We start from the raw sequence: 26349 nt of genomic DNA, 5'->3' as shown, positions 1-26349 counted from the left end.
AATATCGAACAGTGTTCATTTCTTTGCTTCATTATAACTTTTTATCCATTTAGAACGAAGGATAAAAGCCATGAACATGTCCAAGAAATTACAAAGAACCAAATACACCGTGTTGGAAGTTCTGGAGGAAATACAGAAACAGCACAATTTGGCACAGTTTGTGTATCCAAGTGGCCAAATGGAGAGTCCGCCTGGTTCTATCCACACTAAAACCTGCATAAAAGCTATGAGCTTTGTTCTATTCTCATGAAACTTTGTACAGTTGTAGTCAAAGAGTTGCTGAATCCATGCAGTGGTATCTCTATGCACAGAATGATTTCTGTCATGATGTTTTCATCTGTGTACAAAAAAACCCCAAAAAATTGCAGAGGATTTTTTTTTTTTTACCTATGGTTTATGACAATTTGCACAGGCATATTAACATTCACAATGTTTCTGACACTGGATTTATATTCCATAGGGTTTTACTTATCCATTGAGATCACGCTTATGTATATTGACCTAAAAATTACAGAGTTATTGTTGATTTAATTTGGGTAGGTCTGTTCAGGCAAACCACACCTCCAAAAACCCTCGGGCTTAAAGGGTTAATTAGATTAGAGATTTTAGTCGCCTTAAACCCAATTAGACTTCAAAGTGGACTTTAGTGGCTTTTTTTACTTCTTTCAACCTTAAAGGAACAAAGTCTCTTCTTTGTTTTGTTTTCTATTTTCACTAAAAGCCATACTGGAAACATAACTGTGTTATGATCAGAGTTGAACTGTAAGAACTGGGGAAGTCAAGGTGAAGACGATAAATTCAGCCTCACTCTGAACAGATGGAGTGATGCTGCTGAGCTGCTTTCATCTCATCTTAGATGGACTTTTATTTCTTCATCTCTTCAACAGGTCAAACAGGAAAAACCACAACATATCAGATTCAAACGAGACTTTAGAAAAAGAAAATTATCAGAATGAGTTCATACAGAGTCACAGAAGAACGATTGATATGATTGATTGTAAGATCAATGAGTTTCTAAATATCAGAAGATTAACCAGCAACAACCATATAGCATCATATATGTTTCCCCCACTAATCTAATGCTTCACCTGTGAGTCTTCAGATCTGGAGATAAATTAGACTTCATGTGTTGCTACATGAGGGAGGCGATGACGTGGAGTATTGGTAGTCTCTTCTTTGTTTTGTTTTCTATTTTCACTAAAAGCCACGCTGGAAACATAACTGGTTTAGGATCTGTAAGAGTTGGGGAAGCCTCACTCTCAACTGATGGAGTGATGCTGCTGAGCTGCTCTCGTCTCATTGAGCATGTCTTCATCTGATCAACAGGTCAAACCGGAAAAACCACAACACATCAGATGCAAATGAGACTTTAATAAAAGAAAATCGGAATTAATTCATACAGAGTCACAGAAGAATGATTGATGTGATTGATTGTAAGATCAATGAGTTACATGCTGGTAGAATCAAACCACAGAGATCACAGAGTTGAAAATGTTGTTTCAGAAGGAGAAAAACTATCACCAAACTGATTAAACTTTTTGTTTTCGTTTAGTTTTGCTGATGATGCTCAGATCTGTTACCATGACAACTCACTTATAAAAGCACAGGAACATCTGGGTTGCAGGCCAGCAGCCAGAGCCATTGCCTGAGTTTAGGCTTTTATCAAAAACATGGACCCCGGCTTGTTGAAACGGCTCCACCAGCTCCTTGTTGAAGATTACAGTGATGGTTTTGATTGGGGAGTTGCAGTCGGCCTTGTTGTACCACAGAAACACATCGTTTCCTTGGGTCCCCTCGTTGAGATCCTGGTTGACTGGTTGGTAGTTACCGTTTTGAAGGTTCTCATACTCTTTATCATTGGTGGAAATCTGCAGATCTGTGAGGCCTCCCTTTGGGTCGGTGGTCAGACGGTACCAGATGAAGATGCTGGCCTCTCCTGCACCTCTGTTGGTGTTTTCATCCACTCGAATGTAACCGTTCTCAAAGTACTCTTGGTCACCTGCAGAGGAATCAGTGGCAGTGATGTCACAGACGTACACCTGTTTCTCTCTCTGCAGCCACAGGTAGATCCAGTGTCCTCCAGTATTTCGGTTCAGATCACAGGTCATCCGCTCCCAACCAAACTTAAACTTCTGGGCTTCATCGTCAGTAGAGACATCAACTTTCACAATGGGGATATCATACACTGAGGAACCCTTATAGTACCACAGGTAGATCTCATCTCCACCCGTTCCAGCATTGAGGTTTTTGTCCACCTTGCGGTAGCCTGCAGAGTTCAGGCCCTCACTCATTTCAGTGTTGAAGGAAAACTGGATCCTGGTGATTGGTGAGCAGTTTTCCTCTTTGTACCAAAGGTGGATTTCCTTCCCTCCGGCTCCTTTGTTCAGATCAATGCTGAGCTTTTTAAAGTGATGTTCACGGAGCTCAGCCTCCTCGGCTTTATTCAGAGACACTTGGAGCTCGGTGATGTACATGGTCACTCTGGGTTTCTGCTTTAAAATGAGAGGACACAGGAGTGAAGACACAATGTGGCGATGACAGGAATGTGCAAGAAGAATCATCTGATTCAGGTTTCAGACAGAAAAACTAAACAGAAAAATAAGTTAATCAAGCTATAATCAGAAGAACAGGAACTGCAGTGGTGCTGGCTGCTGGAGATGCAGGACATTTTCAGCCTCCATAATATAGAGTAAGAAGAGTGTTGAGCACTTACGTGTCTGCAGACAGTGTTGGACTGTAGAAAGTCACCTGGACGGCTGAATGCTGCTGTTCCTTCACAGAGTCGGCTGCCCTTATATACACAGCTGACATGCTGAGGCTGCACTGTGACGAAAGCTGATGGGATGAGAGTGTTGCTTAGGAAATGATCATGAAAGAGACGTCATTATTCAGAGGCACGATCCACCCAGTTCAGTCATTCAGCTGTGTCATCTATTGGTCCTGACTGGAACTAGAGTTCCTGCAGAGAAACTTTGGGCCTCTATCTTTTTTACTTTTATTAAACATTTATCCACACAAATCTTGTCCCACCAAGAGAAGTCAGGTCTGTCCTCCGATGTAACTACAGACAGTTCCACAGTGATATGGAAGAATCAGCTGGTGGGGAAAAGTAGCAAGAAAAGGCCAAAGGTGGGTCCTCTCGTACATCATTATGTTCAAATTCTCTGATCCCCCTGCAGATGAAAGGGAGTAAAGTGAGAAGCAGTGGGATATAGTAGGACATTTATGCACATGTAATGTAGTAATATGTAGTAGGATATAGTGATCCATATAGTTTACAGCACTCTGGTTCTTGTTGTTTCCCTGCTCCAACATATCTGACTGAAATTTATTTAAATAAATAGGGTTGGATGATGAGAGGGTGTGGACATACTTACTGGTCCCTAGCTTGGTGTGTTGGAGCAACTACAACCTGCAGGATAGTGGCCCTCAAGTACCAGAGTTTGGCACCCCTGGGTTACATAATATACACCAGGGCAGCCTCCTGGAGCCAGGCCTGGAAGAGGAGCTTGTGTGGTGGCCAAGCCTTAGTACCTGGGGCTTGGCTGGACTCAGCACAAAGAACTCACCATCTGCAGGGAGGAAATCTGAGGTCAGGTGCTTTGTGAACTGGGTAGTGGCTGAAGGTGGGGACCTTGGCAATCCTCAGCTTCAGAAGATGGCTCTGCAAACGTGGAACGTAACCTGTCTGATAGGGAAGGAGCCTGAACTGGTCTGGCTAGAGGTAGTTGGATTGCCTCAACGCACAGCTTGGGCTCTGGAATCAGTCTCCTTGAGAAGGGTTGGATGATGAGAAGGTGTGGACATACTTACTGGTGCCTAGCTCGGACCCTGTATGTTGAGGTTTACCCCAGTGATGAGAGGGTAGCCTCCCTCTGCTACTGAAGCAGTTAGATTAGATGATATTGTACCTCTTATAGGGAGATCAACAGGCATTGAGCCTATCCCGGTAACTACTAGGTGAGAGGAGGGTACACTTTCCACAGGTCCCCAGTATCCACAGTAGCTTGTTTTAGATTCTGTCCCCATTGTTGGTATTCCAGTTGAAACTGACAGGTTGTAGGTCACATTAAAGGTAGTTAAAGTTTGGGAATGATTTATTGTGGTTTCATTTTTAACATCAGAAACCTAGAATTTAAATAGGGCTGTGAATACTTTCTAAATGTACTGTAGGACCTAAATGTTCAGAGTGGGCATTGAGGGGATGTCAGAGTCTGGCCTGTAGAGGTCAGCATGGTCACAGGCTGAATCCTGTCTCAGCAGCACCCTAAGAACAGAGGGAAGACATGTATAAGATAAGTTATTAGTTTTTACAAATTTTGTCCAAATTTGAACTTGAATAATTTAGACCTTCTATAGGGATAAGTGTAATTCCCAAAGCTGAAGCATTATCTCAGGGCCATGTTGCTTATCTCCCATGTTTTAGGTCAAGAAAAGGTGAAGGAAGTTCTGTGACTCTGCAGGAGATAATTCATGTGATGCAGTCAGACAGAGTCAATGCACAAAACTCTAATGTCTGCAGATTCTGCAGCTCATTGTGAAATCTTCATCTACAACTTCTGCTCTTATCAGGCAAAACATGGGCGTAAACTGACACTGACACAATAACCTGATCCACCTATCTCAAAGGTCAAAGGTCACCTAATTTCTCTCCCTCGTGACAAGTTTGTCTTGGACAAAGATACTTGCTGCACATCACACAACAGCATAAGATACAATCAATATACAACAAGTAACCACAACAATTAAACAAAACTTAATAAATAGCTTAAAATAAAAGTAATTTAAACTGAACTGGATGTTTTTATTGTCATTGAATGTATCTCATACAATGAAATGTCACCACCACCCAGATGAAACAGATAAAAAATGAGGGAGTGGAAAACTAAAGTGAAGTAAAAAGTGATGGGGAATTAGCATACTTTGCACTGAGGTGCCATGGTCAGTTGGGTTTTATGGTAAATGGTGTGTATTTATACAGCACTTTTCTAGTCATGGTTACCACTCAAAGTGTTTTACACCACGTCACATTAATCCATTCACACGCAGGATTCAGCATTCTGACGGCTGCTCAAGAGGCTGATCCTAACCCCATCTCCCAGAGGCCAGCAGAGTGAAGAGCTTGTGAAATGGAGAAGAAGCTCTGCTGCAACTATTGGAGTAGCAGAGCTTCTACCAGAAGTAGATGTCATCCAAAGGGGTCGGAGGGGGGCCGATGATCTTCCTCCTCACTCTGAAGAGCAGCTCCGTCAGCAGCAGAGCAGTTTCCAAACCAAGAGGTGAGGGCATAGGTTAGAACTCTTTCCACCGAGCATGGACTTCCTTCAGTGTTCTGAGAAAGTAGAGCCTCTGTTGAGCCTCTTCTACAACAGCAGCGGTGTTCCCAGACATTTCAGATCCTCGCTGACTGGGGTGCCGAAAAGTGGGAGTAAAGGAAAAGAATTCTAGGGACCCATGGTTAACAGGGGCCCAGAAGGGCCCTCAATGCAATTGTAATACTAACAAAATTATCTAACACTCAATGATAAACTTACAATCATGCAAACATTTTAGTTACAATGCAATGGTATCACTAAGTTTCTTTGTTTTGGAAACATTTATGAACACCCACTCCCCCCTTCTATATTTCCCTTAAATGGTTCAGTCAGAATTAATTGATTATTGGGGAGAAAACACACACACACACACACACACACACACACACACACACACACACACACACACACACACACACACACACACACACACACACACACACACACACAATATTATTCTGAATTAATAATAATAAATAAAAAATTGTTTGTATTTATTTTAGAACAATTCCAATTGTTGAGAAAATCCTCAGCTATGACTGTAATGTAGGTCAGGTCAGCAGTTTGGGACTCATCCTCCTGCTTTGCAGTAGGAACAGAGACATTTCTAGTGCAGCAGACTGGGTGACTGCTTATTATCCAATCAGAGAAATATTTACATTTTCTAGATATCAGAAGATTAACCAGCAACAACCATATAGCATCATATATGTTTCCCCCACTAATCTAATGCTTCACCTGTGAGTCTTCAGATCTGGAGATAAATTAGACTTCATGTGTTGCTACATGAGGGAGACGATGACGTGGAGTATTGGTAGTCAGATCAGTTTCTCTTGGCATTTTTGGTGAAATCACTGAAAGCACTTTTAAGTAAAACAAAATAGTGGGAGGCCACCAGAAATAATGATTGTGATGCTATTACACACAACATTACCTCATTGGAGACACTAAATAATAGAATAGCAGGATAGAATAGAAAGCTGGACTTCAGGACTTAATAAGTGATCTTGCAGGGAGAAAGCTCCACATTGGGTTCTTGGTAAAAAAAAAAAAAGGCTGAGCAAGGGAAAGTGATTGTGAATGAGAATGCAAGAGCTTGACTCAGCAGTAGTGTACCTTTACCTCTCCTTGATATCTTATTACACAAAGTTCTACCTTTTAAAATGTGATTATTTAATTTTAAAGAGGCTCCTAGCTGTTGTTTGTCTGTAAATCTCCACAGTGGTTTGCTTGTGATTACATTCAGTTCATATAATACAATATACCATGTGAGGTCCCACTAGTTTCTGTTTCTGAGCCTACCTAATTTATTTTACCATTTGCTTCTGATTTTATTTATTTATTTGTTTTTATTTATTAATTATTTATTGCCTCTTGTTCAGCGATAATGTTCAGTGATAATGCTCACAATACAATAAAAAACGAGCAGCCATTTTGTTTTTGATGTCTTAGTGGAGATTTAATTTGTTTCTCCACAGATTATAAATGCATTTCATTTTCATGCAAGAGGTTATTTTGTATTTAAATTTTCTATTTTAAGTGATTGATCTTGAGATAATTAATTGTTTACGTATTTTAATGTCCACACATTGGCCCTATTTTAAGGACAAAAAGTAAGGCTCCATGTCGTTGATGCAACTTTGGCTCTATGGAAGATAAGGACTCAGCCAGAATACATTATTTATGGGGGGGTTGGCCTATGGCTCTTCAGTATTTACATGAAGAAGGTCCTCAAGGAGGCAGAGGGAGGGAGGTGTGGCTGATGACTTTACTTTGGGCAGAAACAGCAGCAGTATGAATTACCCTGCTTGGAGGATGACTGGCTGGTCAGCAGAGTCCAGATGAAGAAGGGCCCCAGTCCTGCTGGTTTTCAAACGTTGCAACAAAGTAGTTCAGCTCTGCCTGAAGCTTGTTAGGGGCTGTACTCCACACCACATATGTGCTGTGTGTGGTTTTTAGCTGCCAGGGCCATGAGTGTCTTGTGTGTTGTGTATGTTGTGTAGGGGAACACCTAGCTGATATTTTGTTGTAAATATTCATTTTAGAGGTGCCAGGCTTACACCTTTCCCGGGAGTGGGTTGTTTGTGTTGATTGATTTAATTGACATTCTTTTCCTCTTAATAGATCACCAGTCAGTACAATTTGAAATCATTTTATGTTGATTTTATTAAAGTTATTATTTTTTATTCATTAGTGTTTATAATAAATATTTTGCTGTTCAAGGCAATGTCTCTTTCATCATCACACCTTCTTCAATGCCTGGAGGTTTAAGTTAAAACTGTGAACCAGTACACCTCCAGCTACATGTACATGAGCTGATGGTGACTTCTAGAAGCAGATGAGTTCTGGAAACAGTCCTGCTGTTGTGAAGTAGCATCTTCTGCCCATGGCTGTGGGTTTCACTTTTCTGCAGACGGGGATATAGGCTGGAATTAAAACAGAGTTCATTACAGCAAACCTGTACCCATGACACAGTAACCTGATCCAGAGTCATGATTATCAGCTGGTCTTCATTTATTTCAGTCCACATAGCTGCTTCAGGGCAGAGGTCCTCCAGAACCAGAACTTGACAATCCTGCTCTGTAGTCCCGATCAAAACGTTTCTAATGCAGAACTTTTTCATTGTCTATTAAAGTAGCATGAAATTTCCCATGAGAGACTGTTGAGGGACATTTTCCTGTAAAGACTAAAGCTGTATGTCCAGGAGTTAAACTGGGATGTGTGGCATGAGTGATTCCAGGTTGCCATGGCTACATGTCACAGGAGTGTGTGTGTGTGTGTGTGTGTGTGTGTGTGTGTGTGTGTGTGTGTGTGTGTGTGTGTGTGTGTGTGTGTGTGTGTGTGTGTGTGTGCGTGTGTGCTCTCGCCCTCCCTCCATGTGTCACAGTTACCTGGTAATTAGAATCACCCGTTTACAGGGCAGGTGGAGAACGATTGGCTTAAACCCTCACTTTCAGGTGTGAAGCAGTTGGGATAGGGAAAGTACAGCTGCTACAACGCCACGGACAACAATGGCAGCACGGACTTTTAGCGCCAGACCTCGTCGAGCCAAAAGACAGCCATGATCCGACTGCAGGAACGCGAGCGAGTGTGGTGATGGAGTACAACCGAGAGCCAGCGAGCAGAGCAGCCGGCTGTTGGGGAGGCGCCTATTTGGAGAGAAGACGCCTTGTCAGACACATGGCAGGTGCTTCACCTCTTCATCCAGTTAAGTAGCCTCTCTCATACCCTTACCCTCCTTCCATCCAACCCTCACTGGAAATGAATCTGACTTACTGCCGGCAATGCAGTTCTGGCACCAGTTGTTCAGGGATCAAACATCTTGTACAAGGGGATCACAAGTACTCAATACTCTTGAGGAACTCCTCACATGACTCCCCAAGAGAAACTGTCGAACGCCCTCTCCAAGTCCACAACGCACAAGTAGACTACTTGAGGAACCTCCCATGCCCTCTCTACAACTGAAAAATCACCCCACCACCCCAGTCTGCCAGTTCAAAGGCACTGACCCCAATATACCTGTGTGTTAACCAAGACAGTGCCACAACTAGACATTAGTTAACAAGTAGTATGGGTCTTGGTGGCACATATTCTTTTGGATATTGTTTTCTTTGAGTTTTGTTTTTACATGTTTTATTATTGGTTTTTGTTCATCTCCAAGGATAAAGGACATAATGTCATACTACAATGACTGGACTAATAGAGCATTAACATTGCTAAATAATGGTAAACAAACAAATACCAAATTCTTCAAAATACTCACTAATGAACCCATCAGCTCTAAAGTTGTGCCTGGTCAGAATATGTTTTCTCGAGATAGCTGTGTCCTTTTAATGGATACCAAAAGCAGTGATATTTCAGAAATGAAACTGCTTAAAGTGCATCATCAACTTATCTGATTTCCTGTTTTCTAAATTCTCATGATTAGATTTCAACTTATGGAACATTCTGAAACCCTGAAAACAGAACTGCATTTATTTATTTTCTTTCAGTTACTCAGTTTAGTTTTGATTCCAAGAAAGGAACAGCAGCATTCAGCCGTCCAGGTGACTTTCTACAGTCCAACACTATCTGCAGTTTAACACTCTTCTGACTCTGTATTATGGAGGCTGAAAATGTCCTCCATCTCCATCTCCAGCAGCCAACACCACTTATTTCTCTGTTTGGTTTTTCTGTCTGAAACCTGAATCAGATGATTCTTCTTACACATTACTGTCATCACCACATTGTGTCTTCATTCCTGTGTCCTCTCATTTTAAAGCAGAAACCCAGGGTTCCTCAGTGTATGATATCCCCATTGTGAAAGTTGATGTTGCTACTGACGATGAAGCCCAGAAGTTTAAGTTTGGTTGGGAGCGAATGACCTGTGATCTGAACCGAAATACTGGAGGACACTGGATCTACCTGTGGCTGCAGAGAGAGAAACAGGTGTACGTCTGTGACATCACTGCCACTGATTCCTCTGCAGGTGACCAAGAGTACTTTGAGAACGGTTACATTCGAGTGGATGAAAACACCAACAGAGGTGCAGGAGAGGCCAGCATCTTCATCTGGTACCGTCTGACCACCGACCCAAAGGGAGGCCTCACAGATCTGCAGATTTCCACCAATGATAAAGAGTATGAGAACCTTCAAAACGGTAACTACCAACCAGTCAACCAGGCTCTCAATGAGGGGACCCAAGGAAACGATGTGTTTCTGTGGTACAACAAGGCCGACTGCAACTCCCCAATCAAAACAATCACTGTGATCCTCAACAAGGAGCTGGTGGAGCCGTTTCAACAAGCCGGGGTCCATGTTTTTGATAAAAGCCTAAACTCAGGCAATGGCTCTGGCTGCTGGCCTGCAACCCAGATGTTCCTGTGCTTTTATAAGTGAGTTGTCATGGTAACAGATCTGAGCATCATCATCAGCAAAACTAAACGAAAACAAAAAGTTTAATCAGTTTGGTGATGTTTTTTCTCCTTCTGAAATAACATTTTCAACTCTGTGATCTCTGAGGTTTGATTCTACCAGCATGTAACTCATTGATCTTACAATCAATCACATCAATCATTCTTCTGTGACTCTGTATGAATTAATTCTGATTTTCTTTTATTAAAGTCTCATTTGCATCTGATGTGTTGTGGTTTTTCCTGTTTGACCTGTTGATCAGATGAAGACATGCTCAATGAGATGAGAGCAGCTCAGCAGCATCACTCCATCAGTTGAGAGTGAGGCTTCCCCAACTCTTACAGATCCTAAACCAGTTATGTTTCCAGCGTGGCTTTTAGTGAAAATAGAAAACAAAACAAAGAAGAGACTTTGTTCCTTTATGGTGGAAAGAAGGAAAGAAGCCACTAAATCCACTCTGAAATCTGGTTGGGTTTAAGTAAAGTTGAGAAGGAAGTGTAGTGTGAACACTTTAAATAACAGAATTAAACTGTGGGAGCATCATCCTTCATACAGGGAAATAAAATTTGTATTTAAATAATTCAATCCCACATTATTACTTGTAGAGTTCTCATTTGAATTTACCTAAAGACAACACAAGAAAAACAGACAACAACCCGTTAAAATAATATGATATAACATAAACATAAACATAAACATAAAAAAAGTTTAAAAATGATATGTAACCAAACTTAAAACAGTGAAGATATGTAAAAACATAAGAAAGAATTAATGAACTAATTTAACTATAGTATTCATTAAAAAAGAAGGAAGGTTATCTGAACTACACTCAGTTTGGTCAGCTGTTTAAGATGTGGGCCTTTAATAATGATTAATATAAGAAGAGCAGCTTATGTTGCTGACGCATTGCTGACAAGTTGATGTTGTGGTTCCAACATGGTAACTTGTCAGAAACACTTCGCTGACACGATGCTGACATGTTGCTGACATGTTGAAGCGTTGCTGACATGTTGCTCATGCGTTGCTGAAGGTGGCTAACACGTTGCTGACATGTTGCTAACATGTTCCAGCTGTATTGCTAATGTGGCAAGATGTCAAGATGACATGTTGCTGACATGATACTGATACATTGCTGACACGTTGCTGACATGCTGATGTGTTGCTGACATGTTGCTGATGTTTTGCTGACACGTTGCTGAAATGTTGCTGATGTGTTGCTGACATGTTGCTGAGATGTTGCCTCTGTGTTACTGATGCGGTAACATGTCAGAAACATGTTGCTGACACGATGCTGACATGCTGCTGACATGATACTGACATGTTGCTGACACGTTGCAGACATGTTGCTGATGTGTTACTGACATGTTGATGTGTTGCTGACATGTTGCTGATACATTGCTGAAGGCTACTGATATGTTGCTGACATGTTGCTGTCATGTTGCTGACATGTTGCTAACATGTTGGTGATGTGTTGCTGAAATTTTGCCAAGGTCTTGCTGATGCGTTGTTTAAGGTTGCTGATGTGTTGCTGATGTGTTGCTGATGCATTGCTAAAGGCTACTGATATGTTGCTGACATGTTGCTGCCTTGTTGACGTGTTGCTAATGCATTGCTGATGCGTTGCTGACATGTTGTTAACATGTTGATGAGGCGTTGTTCAAGGCTGCTGACGTGTTGCTGACGCCTTCCTGACATGCTGCGTATTTCTGACTTGTTGGAGACATGTTGCAAAGATGTTGCTGATGTATTGCTAATGTGTTGCTGACATGTTGATGTGCTGCTTACTTGTTGCTGATGTGTTGGTGACACGTTGCTGACATGTTGCTGACATGTTGCTGACATGATGCTGACGCGTTGCTGACATGTTGCTGACATGGTTCAGATGTGTTGCTGATGCATTGCTGAAGGTTGCTGACATGTTGCTCACGTGTTGCTCAAGGTTGCTTACATGTTGCTAACATGGTGCTGACGCATCTGTTTAGGCGAGTGTTGTGTTCCTGCTATGTTGCTCCCATGTTGCTCATGTGTTGCTGAGATGTTGCTGACGTGTTGCTTACATGTTGCTGAGGCGTTGATGAGGCGTTGCTGACATATGTTGCTGACTCATGGCTCAAGGCTGCTGACGCGTTGCTGATATGGTGCTGACATGTTGCAAACGCATTGCTGACATGTTGCTGATGTGTTGCCGCTAGAAGACAATGGCACTTACCGTTGTTTACTGGCAATTCCCATTGTACAGCGGTATAAGAAAGTATGGTAGTTATGTCTGGACAAAATAACATCCTTCCATCTATTCTTGAAAACAGAATAAGTCAATTAAACAGCCCGGCTGAGCGGCTATGCTGACACGATAAATAAAATTAAACAGAACTTTTGCAATGACGCGCTGTATTGTTACCTGGGTGGTTGGTGTGAAATTTGCACAGAAATTTGCACAGGCATTAGGAGTTTGTACTAATGTGAAAAGTCTGCGACAAGCCCATAGTGGTAAAAAGCTGAGAAACGGCAACTACTGCTACAGAAATATATACAGAAGTATATCCAGAACAGTGCAGCCAGGATCCTGATGAGGGTGCGCAAGCAAGATCATATAAACCCCCATCCTGAAAACTCTTCACTGGCTCCCCATCCCACTCAGAATAAAATACAAGGTCTCCCTCCTCACCTACCAGTGCATTCGTGGACATACCCCTCTTTACCTACAGGAACTCCTAACCCCTCAGACCTCCTCACGAACCCTCCGTTCTGTTCTCCAAGTTCCCAGAACCAAGCTTTGTAGCATGGGTGATCGGGCCTTTTCAGCTGCTGCCCCAAGACTGTGGAACACCCTATCAGACCACCTGGGGAGTCCACAGTCTTTAGACGTTTTTAAGCAAAACTTGAAAACCTTCCTTTTTAAAAAAGCCTTCTGCAAAATAGTATTTTATTGATTTTTTTTTTTTTATTGCTGTTTTCTGTAAGCACTCAGAGATTCCCTGCAATATAAAGTGCTATACAAATAAAATTTATTATTATTATTATTATTATAAGTACCGCTACAGTAGCGGGAACTACTGCTACAGGAATGGCAACTACCGCTTCAGAAATGACAATTACTGCTACAGAATTTTCAAGGTCGCCGCCAATGGCTGGTGTGATTTGTTTGGCTCTACAACTTTTCATGCTTTTAATATTTTTAATATTTTTCCTCATTTTTTGTCCAATTTCGCCAGTGTTCTTCTACAGAAATGCCTTGATGCAAAACAGTGCTAGGTTTCAAGTCAAGATTCTATCAACAGGTACAGAGGAAGTGGTTATGTTGGGACATTGCTGCTTTGTCTGTGGCATCTGATTGCTCCACCTGCTCAAGGCCTTTGTTTGGTAGGTAGTCAAACATCTACTTTTGGATCTTTTAAACTTCCCAATATAACATACCAAGACTGATTTTTTTGTGAGCATGGATACTTGGAGACTTATTCTGTCTTCTGGCAAAAAGAGTTTTACAATGAGAAAAACATCAGTCCAAAAGAGACTACAAGTGGCATGCTTTTACTGCTGCTGCTAAGTGACGATATACAACTCAACTTGGGTCCAATAAAAAATTTAACCCTTGATCAAATGATAAAATGGGACATTTCAGAAACAAAGTGGAATCATTGCTTTCCATCAGCCCTGCCATTATTGGGCCAGCTTGCAACTGGCTAGGTCCAGAATCTGGTGGTGGCAGCTCTGCTACAACCAGGCCAGTTGCTATCAACTCTGCTACCAACAACCCAAGCTCCAGTTGTTACAGTCAAGCTACCATTAACAGGCCCAGGCTGTAGCAGCCCAGCTACCATCAACTCAGGCCTAGGGTGTAACCTAAATACCAACAAACTGGGCCTGAGCCTAGGTTGTAGCAGCCCATCTACCACCAACTCAGGCCCAGGCCCCAGCTGTGGCAGCCCAGCTGCCCAGGACTAGGATATAACAGCCCAGCTACCACCAAGTCAGACCCAGGCACAGGCCCCAGCTGTGGCAGCCCAGCTATGAGTACCACCAGGCCTAGATTGGCTAATCAGGGTTTTTTAAAAAGTCGGAAATGCTGTGTATTTCAAACTCTGTCATTCTCGACTAGTTAATCAAAGGCCCAACAAAGCTAACTCACTCCTCCAAAACTCTGACTGATTTAGTGTTTAGTAATAGACCTGAGAGAATTTCTAAATCTTGGAAACTGACTGACTGGTATGTCTGATCACAATCTGATCTTGGTGTCCAGAAAATTATCTACTAAGCTTTTTAATTCTTAAAGATTTCGAGCCATTTAGAATCTCTAAAATCAGTTGTGACATTTCAGAAATGCGATGATTTGAATTGGGATGAACAATCTGAAATCAGTTTAAAATGCTGACAGCATAACATCATGAAGCAAGGAAACAAAGTGAGCTCAACCTGGATAGAAACATCACAAAGAACTCAGTTGAAGTAGCAGGAGCTTTAATTCAAGAGCTGAAGGTTGCTGACGTGTTGGTGATATGTTGCTGGTTTTGATGTATTAATTTCAACAACATAGAGCATGTTAATGTAGTTGAAATTAATACATCAAAACCAGCCGTTTGTCTTAAGTATATATCTGAACTAGAGGTTAGGAGGATAGATTATTAGCTAGTCACATAATTAATGTTCTTTATTTTGTAGAAACAGGTGATGTGGAAAAATAGTTTGTAATGGCATTCTGTAGTTAATTGTCCTTGATAACATTCTGTAGTTAAGTGAAGCCATCGTATGGTTGACAACTTCTCCTCTCTTCTCTGTGCCAGACTGTTGTTTCTTCTTTGGTGCCCTTGTTGTCTACATATTTGTTTCTATGATATTGTGACCTCATCCTATGAAGATCTTCTCCTCTGGATCATTCTATTTTGTAGTGAATTACTTCAAGCTAGTAGTGCGACAAAAATACTTTGAGGTAAAACAAGAGCTCTGGACATCAGCTTGATGTATACGAAATGATGATTTATTACAAAAAGTGACATCTTAAACAGATCTGCAGAACCTGTGAGGTCTCCGATTTTGAGAATCTGAATGAAAACATATATGAGACATATACTTTTCAGACAAAGACATTCCTTGTTAATAAATTGACCAATCCTGTTTGAGACATATGTTTACATAGAGGAGGTTGGGTGCTGAAGTCTTTAAGGCACCTAAGACACTAAGTACCTTATATGGTAAAAAGCTGTGTGCCTTTTATCAGCCTGTCTATACATGGAGTCTAAAATTCACTACTCTTAGCAAATTGATGTCTACTTACAGCTGCAATCCAATATAATCCCCATCTATGTAATTTGAATTAATTCTAGTTATGAAATGTTGAAAATAAGATAATTCACTAAAAAAAATAAGCCTTTCAATAGCTTAGGCCAAGTTCCCAGATGTCTGAAAATCTGCGATTGTTACTCCAATTTTTAATCTGGTGATCCTTTTTCTACTAGTAACTACAGGCCTATCAGTATTTTACCTGTGATGTCTAAGGTCACAGAGAAATGGATAGCTGAGCAAATAATCCACCATCTTAATAATAGTGTTTTTTTCTGGATCCAGTGCAATGTGGCTTCAGAGCAAAGCACTCTACTGAAACAGCAAATTGTGTCTTATTGGAAAAAGTAAAATTATTGATGGATAAAAGTGGTGTTGTCGGTGCAGTGTTCTTGATTTCATTAAAGCATTTGATACTGTGAACCATAGGGTTTTCCTGTCCAAACTGTCCACCTTTCACTTTTCTAATGAGACCCTAGCATGGATTGAATCCTATCTCTCCAACCGCTCCCAAGTTGTTAAAATACAGAATCATAGGTCAAATGACTTTTGTCTGTCCACTGGGGTACTACAAGGGTCCATATTAGGCCAATTATTATTTAGCTTATATATCAATGATTTGCCATCTGTATGCCCTGAGACTGAGATCCAAATGTATGCTGAAGACATAGTATTGTACATGGCAGCACTAAAAAATATGTTGCTGCCAGACTTACAAATGCCATGGTCAAGGTAATAAAATGGCTCAGTCAGTGTTGTCTACAACTAAATGTGCCCAAAACTGTTGGGATGTTCTTCACCAAGAAAAACAATATTTCAGAACCAGATGTTTTTGTCATAGGAGAAAAGTTACAGGTGGTAAATTAATTTAAGTATTTAGGTATTGTGATAGATTCTAACCTTAACTTTAGGGCTCAGGTGAAAAATGTTTGTAAGTGAATTAAATTTAACCTAGCCAATTTTAGATCTGTAAGACATTGTATGTCTACTGAGGCAGCTAAAATGTTCATGCATTCAATGATTATTTTACACATGACATGCTGTTTGACAAGCTGGTCACAGGCCAATTCTACCACTCTCAAACTTTTGAAATCATTATACAAACAGACCCTGAAAACTCTTGACAACAAACCTCACAGTTATCATCACTGTTAGGAAATATAGCCTTCTGAGCTGGGAGAATTTTATAAAGTATACAAATGTATACTCCATCTTGGACAAGTGCTTTTAGTCAGTCTGCCTTCTCAATCAGAACCTCCCAGCAGTGGAACTCTATTCCAGATCATATCAGACAACTCGACACTTACCAGTCATTCAGTTCCACAACAAAAAAGTGGCTTATTGATACCTATATTTGTCAACATTAGTGTTGTTTTTATATTCTTAATATGTTCTTTTTTTTATCCTGATGTTGCATGAAACTATGGTATGTGTTTCTTGTGAGTTTGTTACTGATTATGTACAATTTTCATGTGTGTGTTTGTTTTTATAATGTTCTATTAGTTACCAGGTAGCCTTGTAAGATCTGGCCAGGGACTACGGGTGAAAATTAACAATAACAAAACAATTAGCCTTTTGGCTAACCCTGGCTTATTTACACTGATTGTTATCTTTGTTTCTTAATATGTGCTGTCCCTGTAGAGAAAAAAAAAAAGAAACGGCAACTACTGCTAAAGGAATGGGAACTACCGCTACAGTAACGGCTACTACCACCACAGTAATAGCAACTACCAACCCTGACCCAGGAACCAGCATGTCCTATGGATGTACCAAAAACGTGGACACAAACTACCCCCTTTCCTTAGACCTGACATCCATGAAATAACACTGTACAGCCAAGAAAAAATAATAATAAATGAAATGGCCAGGGTCCAAGATGTGTAGACATGCAGGAAGTCTCCTGCATAGTCTCCACAAAGCTATTGTGAAGACCTGTCTGCACACTAAATTTCTCATTAGGGACAATAAAATAACTTGAACAGACAATGTTGAATTTGGTTTCCAGTCCAGGACACTTCTTTGGAACAATTGTCTCATATACTGGCTCAGGACTCCAGAGTCCAGACTCCAGACTCCAGATTTCACATTGACCTACCACAACAAGAGAGTAATAAGGTCCTTTGATGTGTTTTTACAACTTTATTAACTCCCAGATGTTGACCTTAAAGCAACAGTGTCCTGTGAAAACAGTTCTGTTCACAATCATTAAATGACAGCTGTCCCTCACAGACAGTGACAATATCATCAATCCATAAGATTTTTCCATCAGGGAGTTTGAAAACAAATCCCATCCAGCCATCCGTCCGTCCGTCCGACCATTCATCCATCCATCCTGGACCCCAGGTTGGGAACCACTACCCCAGTGAGCCCATCAGGTCTAAAATGATCCCTGGTTGAAATATGTTTCTTCCATATGGCTGTAAATTTTTATTGGATGAACCTCTGCTGAACCTCTGGCTTTGGCAACCCAGAACACGAGATATTTCAGAAATAAAAGTGCATCATCAGCATTTCTGACTTCTTCTTTTCTAATTTCTTAGAATTAGGATTTGACTTGTGAAACACTGTACACACTATCTACACTCCCAACACTGAACAGGTCAGTTCCTACATATACTTGGGAGTATTCCTTGACAAATCTTTAATGTGGACCACTCATGCTGACCACCCCTGTGGCGGCGACTACACTTTCTGCACAGACTTAGAATTCATGGAGTGAACACAATGGTCATGTTGTTTTATCGGGCTCTTCTGAAGAGCCTTGTGAGACATAGCATCACAGCTTGGTTTGGTAATCTTACAGTGAAACTGAAAAATAAGCTGCTACACTTATTAAATACTACATGGAAAATCACAGGCAGCGAAGATCCCATGTTCATGCAGACCATCTATGAACAGGCCTCTCACAGACAGTCCGTAAAAGGATTGATATGTTTTGCACAGCGAGTATGAGCTACTGCTGTCAGGGAGGAAATAGAGTCCCTCCATGCAGGTTAAATAGATAATTTTAACAAACCGACCACAGAGGGTGAGAGTAAATGGTGTTTTATCAGATGTGCTTTTATCCTCCACAGGCTCGCCCCAGGGTTGCGTCCTTTCACCACTTTTATTTATTTTATACACAAATGAGTGCAAGAGTCAGCATCCAAACAATCATATTGTCAAGTTTGCTGATGACACAGTGATCGTGTCATTACTTAATTCCCTGGACACAGATCACGGCCTGGTGGTGAAGGATTTTATTGATTGGTGTGAAAGCTCATTTTTAAGTATTAATACTTTTAAAACAAAAGAAATGTTGGTTGATTTCAGGAAGAACCCTCCACCAATCCAGCCTGTTTTAATTCACGGCCAGACAGTAGAAATGGTACAGCAGTACAAATACCTGGGCACCATCATTGACGATAAATTAACATTTGAGGCAAACACTGATGCTGTCTGTGCAAAGGTCCACCAGCGCATGTATTTTTATCGGAAATTGAGAAATTTTAATGTGGACACCACTTTCATGAAGATGTTTTATTCTTGTTTTATTGAATCTGTTTTAACTTTCTCTTTTATCTGCTGGTTTGGGTCTCTGACCTTGAAAGATAAAAATAGATTAAATAGCATCATTAAAAGATGCAGCAAGTTAGCAGGGGTCAGCTTCACTGAGCTCTCTGTCCTGTATAGAAACAGAGTCATTAGGAAAGTTAGAGCTGTCGCTGCTGACCCGACCCATCCCCTGTTCCATGAATACAGGCTGTTACCCTCAGGTCGCCGGTATGCTATGCCACGGTGCCGGACAAATAGACTAAAAAATTCATTTATTCCGGCTTCCATTGGCTTAATGAATAGTGGGTGTTTAAATTAACCTGTGTGATGTTGTTGTTTTGTTTTGTTTGCTTGTTTTATTTTTAAATTGAATGTGGCGTCATTTTCATTGTCATTGCTGGCTGCACAACAAATTGCCCCTCAAGGGGATAATAAAGTTTTCTAATTCTAATTTGTCCCTGTGTTAATTAGGCTTTTAAACACAAACAAATAGGACAGTCCAAGAATTCAAATTTTTATGACTACTTTTTATTTATTAATTAATTATATTATTCTATTTTATCTTTTTTTATTTATTGATTTTATTTGCTTATGGTTCCTCTTTTATGTAATTGTTCTTTTTTATAGATTTTATAACATATTGTGTATATAATCTGAATTTTCTGCGCTATTTTTTTTATCGTTGGCATGTTTTTATGTTTGATGGTGAATTTGATTGCTGCTCATCACTTTATGGCTGCAGCCGGGGTGAAAGCTCAAGATGAATTTCCTTAAAGAGGGACAATAAAGTTGATCTTGATCTTGGGAGGGAGGGGATATTTGGGGTTTGGGGGAATAGGATGGAGGAGGGGCTTATTTGGGGGGAAGGAGGACAAGATGGGAAGGAGGGAGGGAGGAGGAGGCATTTGATGAGCAATGCCCTGGTTTCCAAAGTGTCTGACTGGGGTGGGTACCGGCCCATATACATACATACTCACCAAAAATCTTTCTGATCCCTTAAATGTGAATTTCAAATGCCTTCAAACCACTAAAGCCATGCAGTGAGTTGTAGGAATCTACAGCTCTGGATCATTTAGCTGTGCTCTGGATCGTGTAGCCATGCTCTGGATCATTTAGCTGTGCTCTGGATCGTGTAGCCATGCTCTGGATCATTTAGCTGTGCTCTGGATCATTTAGCCGTGCTCTGAATCATGTAGGCGTGTTCTGGATTGTCCGACATTGTTTGTTTGTAGTCAGGAAGTTTCCAGGACCTGTCAGCACCAATACAAGCATTGATAAGTCCAGTAGTATATGGAAATTTTGGAACCATCTCCTGAGTTGAACTGGTTTTCAGTTCCCATTCTTATCCCAGATAGGAGCCTGTAGAGGTTTAGGTGAGGTCAGACAGACAAGGTGTTATTGATCAACACTGTGAGCTTTTGGGGAGAAAGTCAATAATCCACAGGATTAGCTGATTATCCAGGAGGATGTATGTGGAGAGTTTTTCTGCAAGGATATCTGCCAATAACATGTTGAATGTTGTATGCAAACGGAATGTTTATCATTTACTTTCCATTCCCACCTGGTATCTAAACTAAAGACGGTACAGTGCATGGCCTGTTGCTATGATGATGTGTGTTTTTATGATCCTCTCCAAAACCTACATCACAAGAGAGAAGAGAGTCACCACCAATCTGAGGTTATCTAGATCTTAACAGAGCTCCTCCTGAAGCTGGGGAGTACTTCCATAGCTGAGAGACTGTCCATGGATCTTTGAAACAGAAGGTGGAACACACACCAGTGTTTACCTGGAAGATTCATACCCGGAGTACTGACCTTTTCACTAAGAAATGCTGAAGTCAATGTGACTCAAAAATCAGATCAGATTGAACACTCACCTGTTCTTGCTCCACAGTGGCTGCCATCTGGTACCTGTGAAAGAAGCTGTTGTTTCTACTGCTTGGAAGTCTCATCCCCCAGCACGCCTGATTAGGTCATCAGATGAAGGCCTTTCAGCTAAACCCAGATTTAGATCTAGACTCCTGAGGATGTTCTAAAACAAGCTGATCTGACCCACTGCACAAGGTGATGTCCAAACAACACCTTTTCTAAGTTGTTTTTGGATGTCCAATTTTGGTCCCCACAAGATGCAGATTAACGTTAGACGATGTCTTGTTTCTGACGTCTTCAGAACATCGAGTTTTTACATCCATAGGACATCTGTCTCAGAGTTAATTGTAGTCCAAATGTGGTTGTTGTGGACGTCTTTTATAAGTCAAAATTAAACTTATTTTAGATATTATCATTTTACTGCTTCTGGGCCCTGTGCAATGCTCATCCCAATGGGATGAATTTTATTGTACAGTAGCTCAGTTTTACACATATTTACAATACGATTATTAAAATAATAGGTTCAATGAGTAATATTAGTTCCCCATTATAGGTTATGACAAATATGTTGGAAGGCACTGTTGTCCAGTCTGATGGCCATAGGTACCAAGGATCTCCTTAAGCTCTCAGTCCTGTAGCCCCTCCCTGCAGCTGCTTCTCTGTCCTGTCAGGGTGTTATGGAGGGGGTGTTTATTATTGTCCAAGATGACCCCAATGTGTTACCATTCTAATAGGGTACAACTCTCTACCCAGCACAGAATTGGCCTTTTACCAGCTCGTCCAGATGCCTAGCCTTTTCCCACATCAGACAACAGCATAGAAAAACACACTTGCCATAAATAAAATCAAATAGCATCACAAATAGCATCAATAATAACTAATTTCCAGTTCAAACCTGCTGCTGAGCTAAATGAAATTCTAGTAGTTCAGATTTTTTAGATTTAATGTACAGTAGAGGACTTTATCCAATGATTACTCAGCCAAGTCGAATAACTACGAATTGTGCTACATTAATTGATAATATTTTTGTTACTGTACTGGGAGGCACTGTTAAAAGTGGTCTTTTGATAAATGACACAACTGATCATTTACCAATATTTCTTACTTATTGTTGTGAGGTAAAAACAAATAAAGAAATGGGGAAAAAGGTTGTAAGATTGAGAAATGAGGAAAGAATAAATGCATTTAAGAATGATCTTATCAAAGAAAATTGGAACAGTGTTTACAGCACAAGTGATGTAAATAAGGCCTATGAATGTTTTTTTACAAAAATATCTATGGTTATATAATAAAAATTGCCCAAAAAAGATATGGGAGGATAATGATAATGCAAGATGCAACAATAAACCCTGGACCACAAAAGGAATATTAAAATCTTGTAAGAAGAAGAATAAACTTTACAGGGATTTTGTAAAATACCGGACAGAAAATACAGAAAAGCGATATAAGGCCTATAAAAATAAGTTAACAACTATAATGAGATATGCAAAGAAAGATTATTATACCAAAATGTTAATGGAAAATAAGAATAATATTAAAGGAATGTGGAAAGTGTTAAGGAATGTTATAGGTAGTAAAATGGTTTGTAGTCATCCTGCCTATTTAATTAATGAGCAGAATCAAGAAATAAGTGTTGCACAAATAGCAGATGAATTTAATTCATTTTTTGTTAATGTTGGCCCAAATCTTGCCAAAACGATATCACCACATAATGATAATGAAAAGGAAAGTTTGAAATGTGAAAGCAAAGTCATGCAATCAATATACCTTGGTAGGGTAAGTGAGAATGAAATTATTTCTGTTGTATCCAAATTACAAAGTAAACGTTCATGTGACAGTGATGGCTTAGATATGTTTATTGTTAAAGAGAGTGTACACTGCATTAGTAGACCATTAGTATATATATTTAATTTGTCCTTCAATACTGGTGTCTTTCCAGAAAAAATGAAGGTGGCTAAAATTATTCCACTTTTTAAATCAGGCAACAGGCAAAGCATCACAAATTATAGACCTATATCTTTACTTTCGCAGTTTTCAAAAATTTTGGAGAAGCTTTTTGTTAAAAAGTTGGACGCTTTTATTGAAAAACATTCTTTGATATATGACAATCAGTTTGGTTTTCGTAGTAATCGTTCAACAGCTTTGGCAATAATGAAAATTACAGAGGACATAACCACAGAACTGGACAACAAAAATCACACAGTGGGAGTTTTCATTGACCTTAAAAAGGCTTTCGACACTTTGGACCATCGTATACTGATTTCCAAATTACAGTCATATGGAATTAGAGGTATAGTGTTAAACTGGGTTATTAGTTATTTAGAAAACAGACAACAATATGTGGAGTATCTTGACCATAAATCTATGGTGAAAACAATTCTCTGTGGAGTCCCTCAAGGCTCTGTGCTTGGACCTAAACTTTTTACGTTATATATTAATGACCTTTGTGATGTATCAAAAATTTTACGTTTTATTCTCTTCGCAGATGATACAAATTTTTTTGTGTCAGGAAAGAACTTAAAACTACTAATGAAAATAATAGAACAAGAAATGGTACTACTTCAGAAATGGTTCAGTGAAAATAAATTGTCTTTAAATTTAAGTAAAACAAGGTTTATGCTGTTTACAAACCAAAAATGCCCTGAAAATATTGATTTAAGTTTAAATGGAATCAGTATAAAGAGGGTGTCTGAATTTAGATTTTTAGGAGTAGTTATTGATGAAAAATTAAAATGGAAGTCACACATAGCATTCGTTAAAAAGAAAATTTGTAAAAACATTGCTGTGTTGAGTAAGGTCAAGTTTATGTTAAATTATAAGGCAATGCGAATTCTCTACTGTTCTCTTATTTTGCCATACTTGATGTACTGTTTGGAAGTGTGGGGTAATTCCTATAGCACCAATCTAAGCCCTCTAATTGTCTTACAAAAGAGGGCAATACGAATAATTAATAAAACTGCTCCTAAAGAGTCGACAACAGAATTGTTTCTGAAGTCAGGACTGTTAAAATTGCAAGACTTGGTTGTGATGAAAACATTATTAGTAATATATAAAGCTAGACATTTCTTGTTGCCACTTGGACTACAAACGCTTTTTATCCTAAATGATGAATCAAGTAGACGATATTGTGATTTTCAACTTCCTTTTGCAAGAACTACACTCAAACAAATGAGTGTTTCAGTGGTTGGTGTAAAACAATGGAACTCACTTAAAACAGATCTTAAATGTTGTTCAAATATTCTCCAATTTAAATATAAATATAAAGAGTATATAATTAAAATGTATGAAAAGAATTGTCTGAATGGTTAAGAAAATAGAGGCATCTGCTGGATGTATTTGTGTTTTAAGAATCTACTGTTGATGAGGCTGTCCTGTTCGTTTAGAAATGAGGATGGGGTAGGAGTTAATAAGATTAATTCTTCTTCCTACTCCAATTCTCTCTGTTTTTTTTTTTTTTTTTTTTTTTTTTTTTTTCTCTCTTTCTATGGAATGTATTACAATTGTTGTATTTAAATTATTGTAATTATGAAATGTTTTGTTTTGAATTTGATGCATTAACGTGGGAAGAGGGGAAGGGAGAAGGGGGAAAGAAGGGAAAAAAAAAGAAGAGAGAATGAAGATCATATCATATCATCATATCATATCATATCAAAATACAGAAACAACTTAACTGCTGGAAACTGGGTCTCCACCCTCTAGAAGCACTGCAGTTACACACACAAAAAAATGATCAAAACATGTTTTCCATCTTCATTTTTATTATTTATTTTATTAATAACAGCAGAACATGTCAAAACTGGTGGTAAAGTGGTAAACTGGTGGTTAACACTGGTTGTAAAACTGAAATAAAATTGCACAGTGCACCTTGCTTGTGCAATAACTGGATTTTACCTAAAAAAAAACTTCCAAACTGTAATAATAAAAGACTAAAAGGGATGCACAGGGGTCCTAACAACAGGTGGAGGATGCACAGGGGTCCTCACAGCAGGTGGAGGACACACAAGGGGTCCTTATGGTAGGTGGATGACACACAGGGGTCAGTCATGGATGTGTATCCTCCATGTCTTTGCAGTGTATGCTTGAGATGCTCTGAGGTGTGAATCTTTATAAAGTCTGTTAAAGTTATAAATTCCATTTGCATGAGTAGAAAAAGAGAAAATTATTAGAAATAAAGCAAAATCAATCCACAAAATATGCAGATATGGTGCTGTGGCACCCACTAGCAATGCTTTCATAACACCAAACCATCTCAACAAATGGTTGGTAGGCATAGTCATGGTAAGTGATGGTGGGTTATGGCAGGTCATGGTAGGCTATGGTAGGTCATGGTCATAGTAGGCCAAGGTAGGTTATGGTAGTCCATGGTCATGGTAGGTTATGGTGGGTTGTTGTAGGTTATTGTAGTTCATGGTCATAGCAGGTTATGGTTGGCCCATGGTAGGTCATAGTAGGTCATGGTCATTAGATCATAATAGATTGTGGTAGGTGATGATGATGTGATGGTAGGTAGGTCATGGTAGGTTAAGGCAGGCCATGGTAGCCTATGGTAGATCATTGTCATTGGTCATGGTAGGTTATGGTAGATTATTGTAGATCATGGTAGGTTGTAGTAGGTTAGGGTAGGTCATAATCATAACAGTTCATGGTAAACAGTTGAAATTATGTGCGTGTTTGTGTGTTTTTTTAACTTCTCTTTTCCAACATCACAGCACTGTATTTAGTTGTTTTTCATTTTACCAACAATGTCTACTTTTTCAAAACTTTTCAGTTTGCTTTACTAAAGAGAACATGACCACATTGGTTACCTTTAGGTGCAAAATGCACTAAAGTGTCCAAATCTGTGTAATCTGACAGAATATACTCATGCAAATCACAACATTGGCTACTTACTATGAAACACAACATTGTATGATTTGTTCGCTCACTGGTTTGTTTAAAATATTTATTTTTATTTGTCAGAGACCATGAACAAAAATCATTAATTTAAGCCATAGCTACAAACAGGTATCTGGTGCATCTCAGTCCTGACACAGGGGAGGGTTGTTCCTCTTTCTGTGTTTCTCTGTCTCTCTGTCTGTCAGTTTCTGCCTTTCTTTCTGTCTCTCTCTGTCATTCTGTCTTTCTGTTTATCTGTCTGTCTGTCTTTCTCTGTCTTTGTCTTTAATATTGTTAATCCATTCACTTTTACATTTTCATATTGTGTGTTCTCATTCTACAGAATACTGAAGATACAGTTTTCATTGTGTATGCATGTGTGAGGTCAGACTGACCACTTTCTTCCCAGAGCTCTGATATGACAGAGTTGAGACTGGTTTTCGCACCTGCTGGATAGCAATAGTTGTTTGGGATATCAACTTGTTCTGGTATGTGGGCTTTGTCTGAAAACTGGAAGAAAGTGGCACCACTTAGTCTTCTATTCCTCATTTATTATTTTGCTGTTTGACCTTCAGCTGGGGACCAGCTG

The 26349-nt window shown here is 39.7% G+C and overlaps 1 protein-coding gene across 1 annotated transcript; it reads right to left on the bottom strand.

Annotated features, from left to right (window-relative positions):
- Window positions 1-1458: 1458 nt before the first annotated feature.
- Window positions 1459-5289, bottom strand: LOC121635097. The gene is made up of 3 exons (XM_041978157.1): window positions 5177-5289; window positions 2714-2855; window positions 1459-2489 (listed from the first exon to the last, which is right to left on the bottom strand). The coding sequence occupies exons 1-3, from the start codon at window positions 5287-5289 to the stop codon at window positions 1590-1592; spliced, it is 1155 nt and encodes a 384-aa protein (XP_041834091.1). The 3' UTR covers window positions 1459-1589.
- Window positions 5290-26349: the final 21060 nt, after the last annotated feature.

This window comes from Melanotaenia boesemani, chromosome 23 (genome assembly GCF_017639745.1).
Source record: "Melanotaenia boesemani isolate fMelBoe1 chromosome 23, fMelBoe1.pri, whole genome shotgun sequence".
NCBI lineage: Eukaryota > Metazoa > Chordata > Actinopteri > Atheriniformes > Melanotaeniidae > Melanotaenia > Melanotaenia boesemani.
The sequence above is the reverse complement of the archived record's forward strand: the minus strand, read 5'-3'. Positions and strand labels throughout refer to the sequence as shown.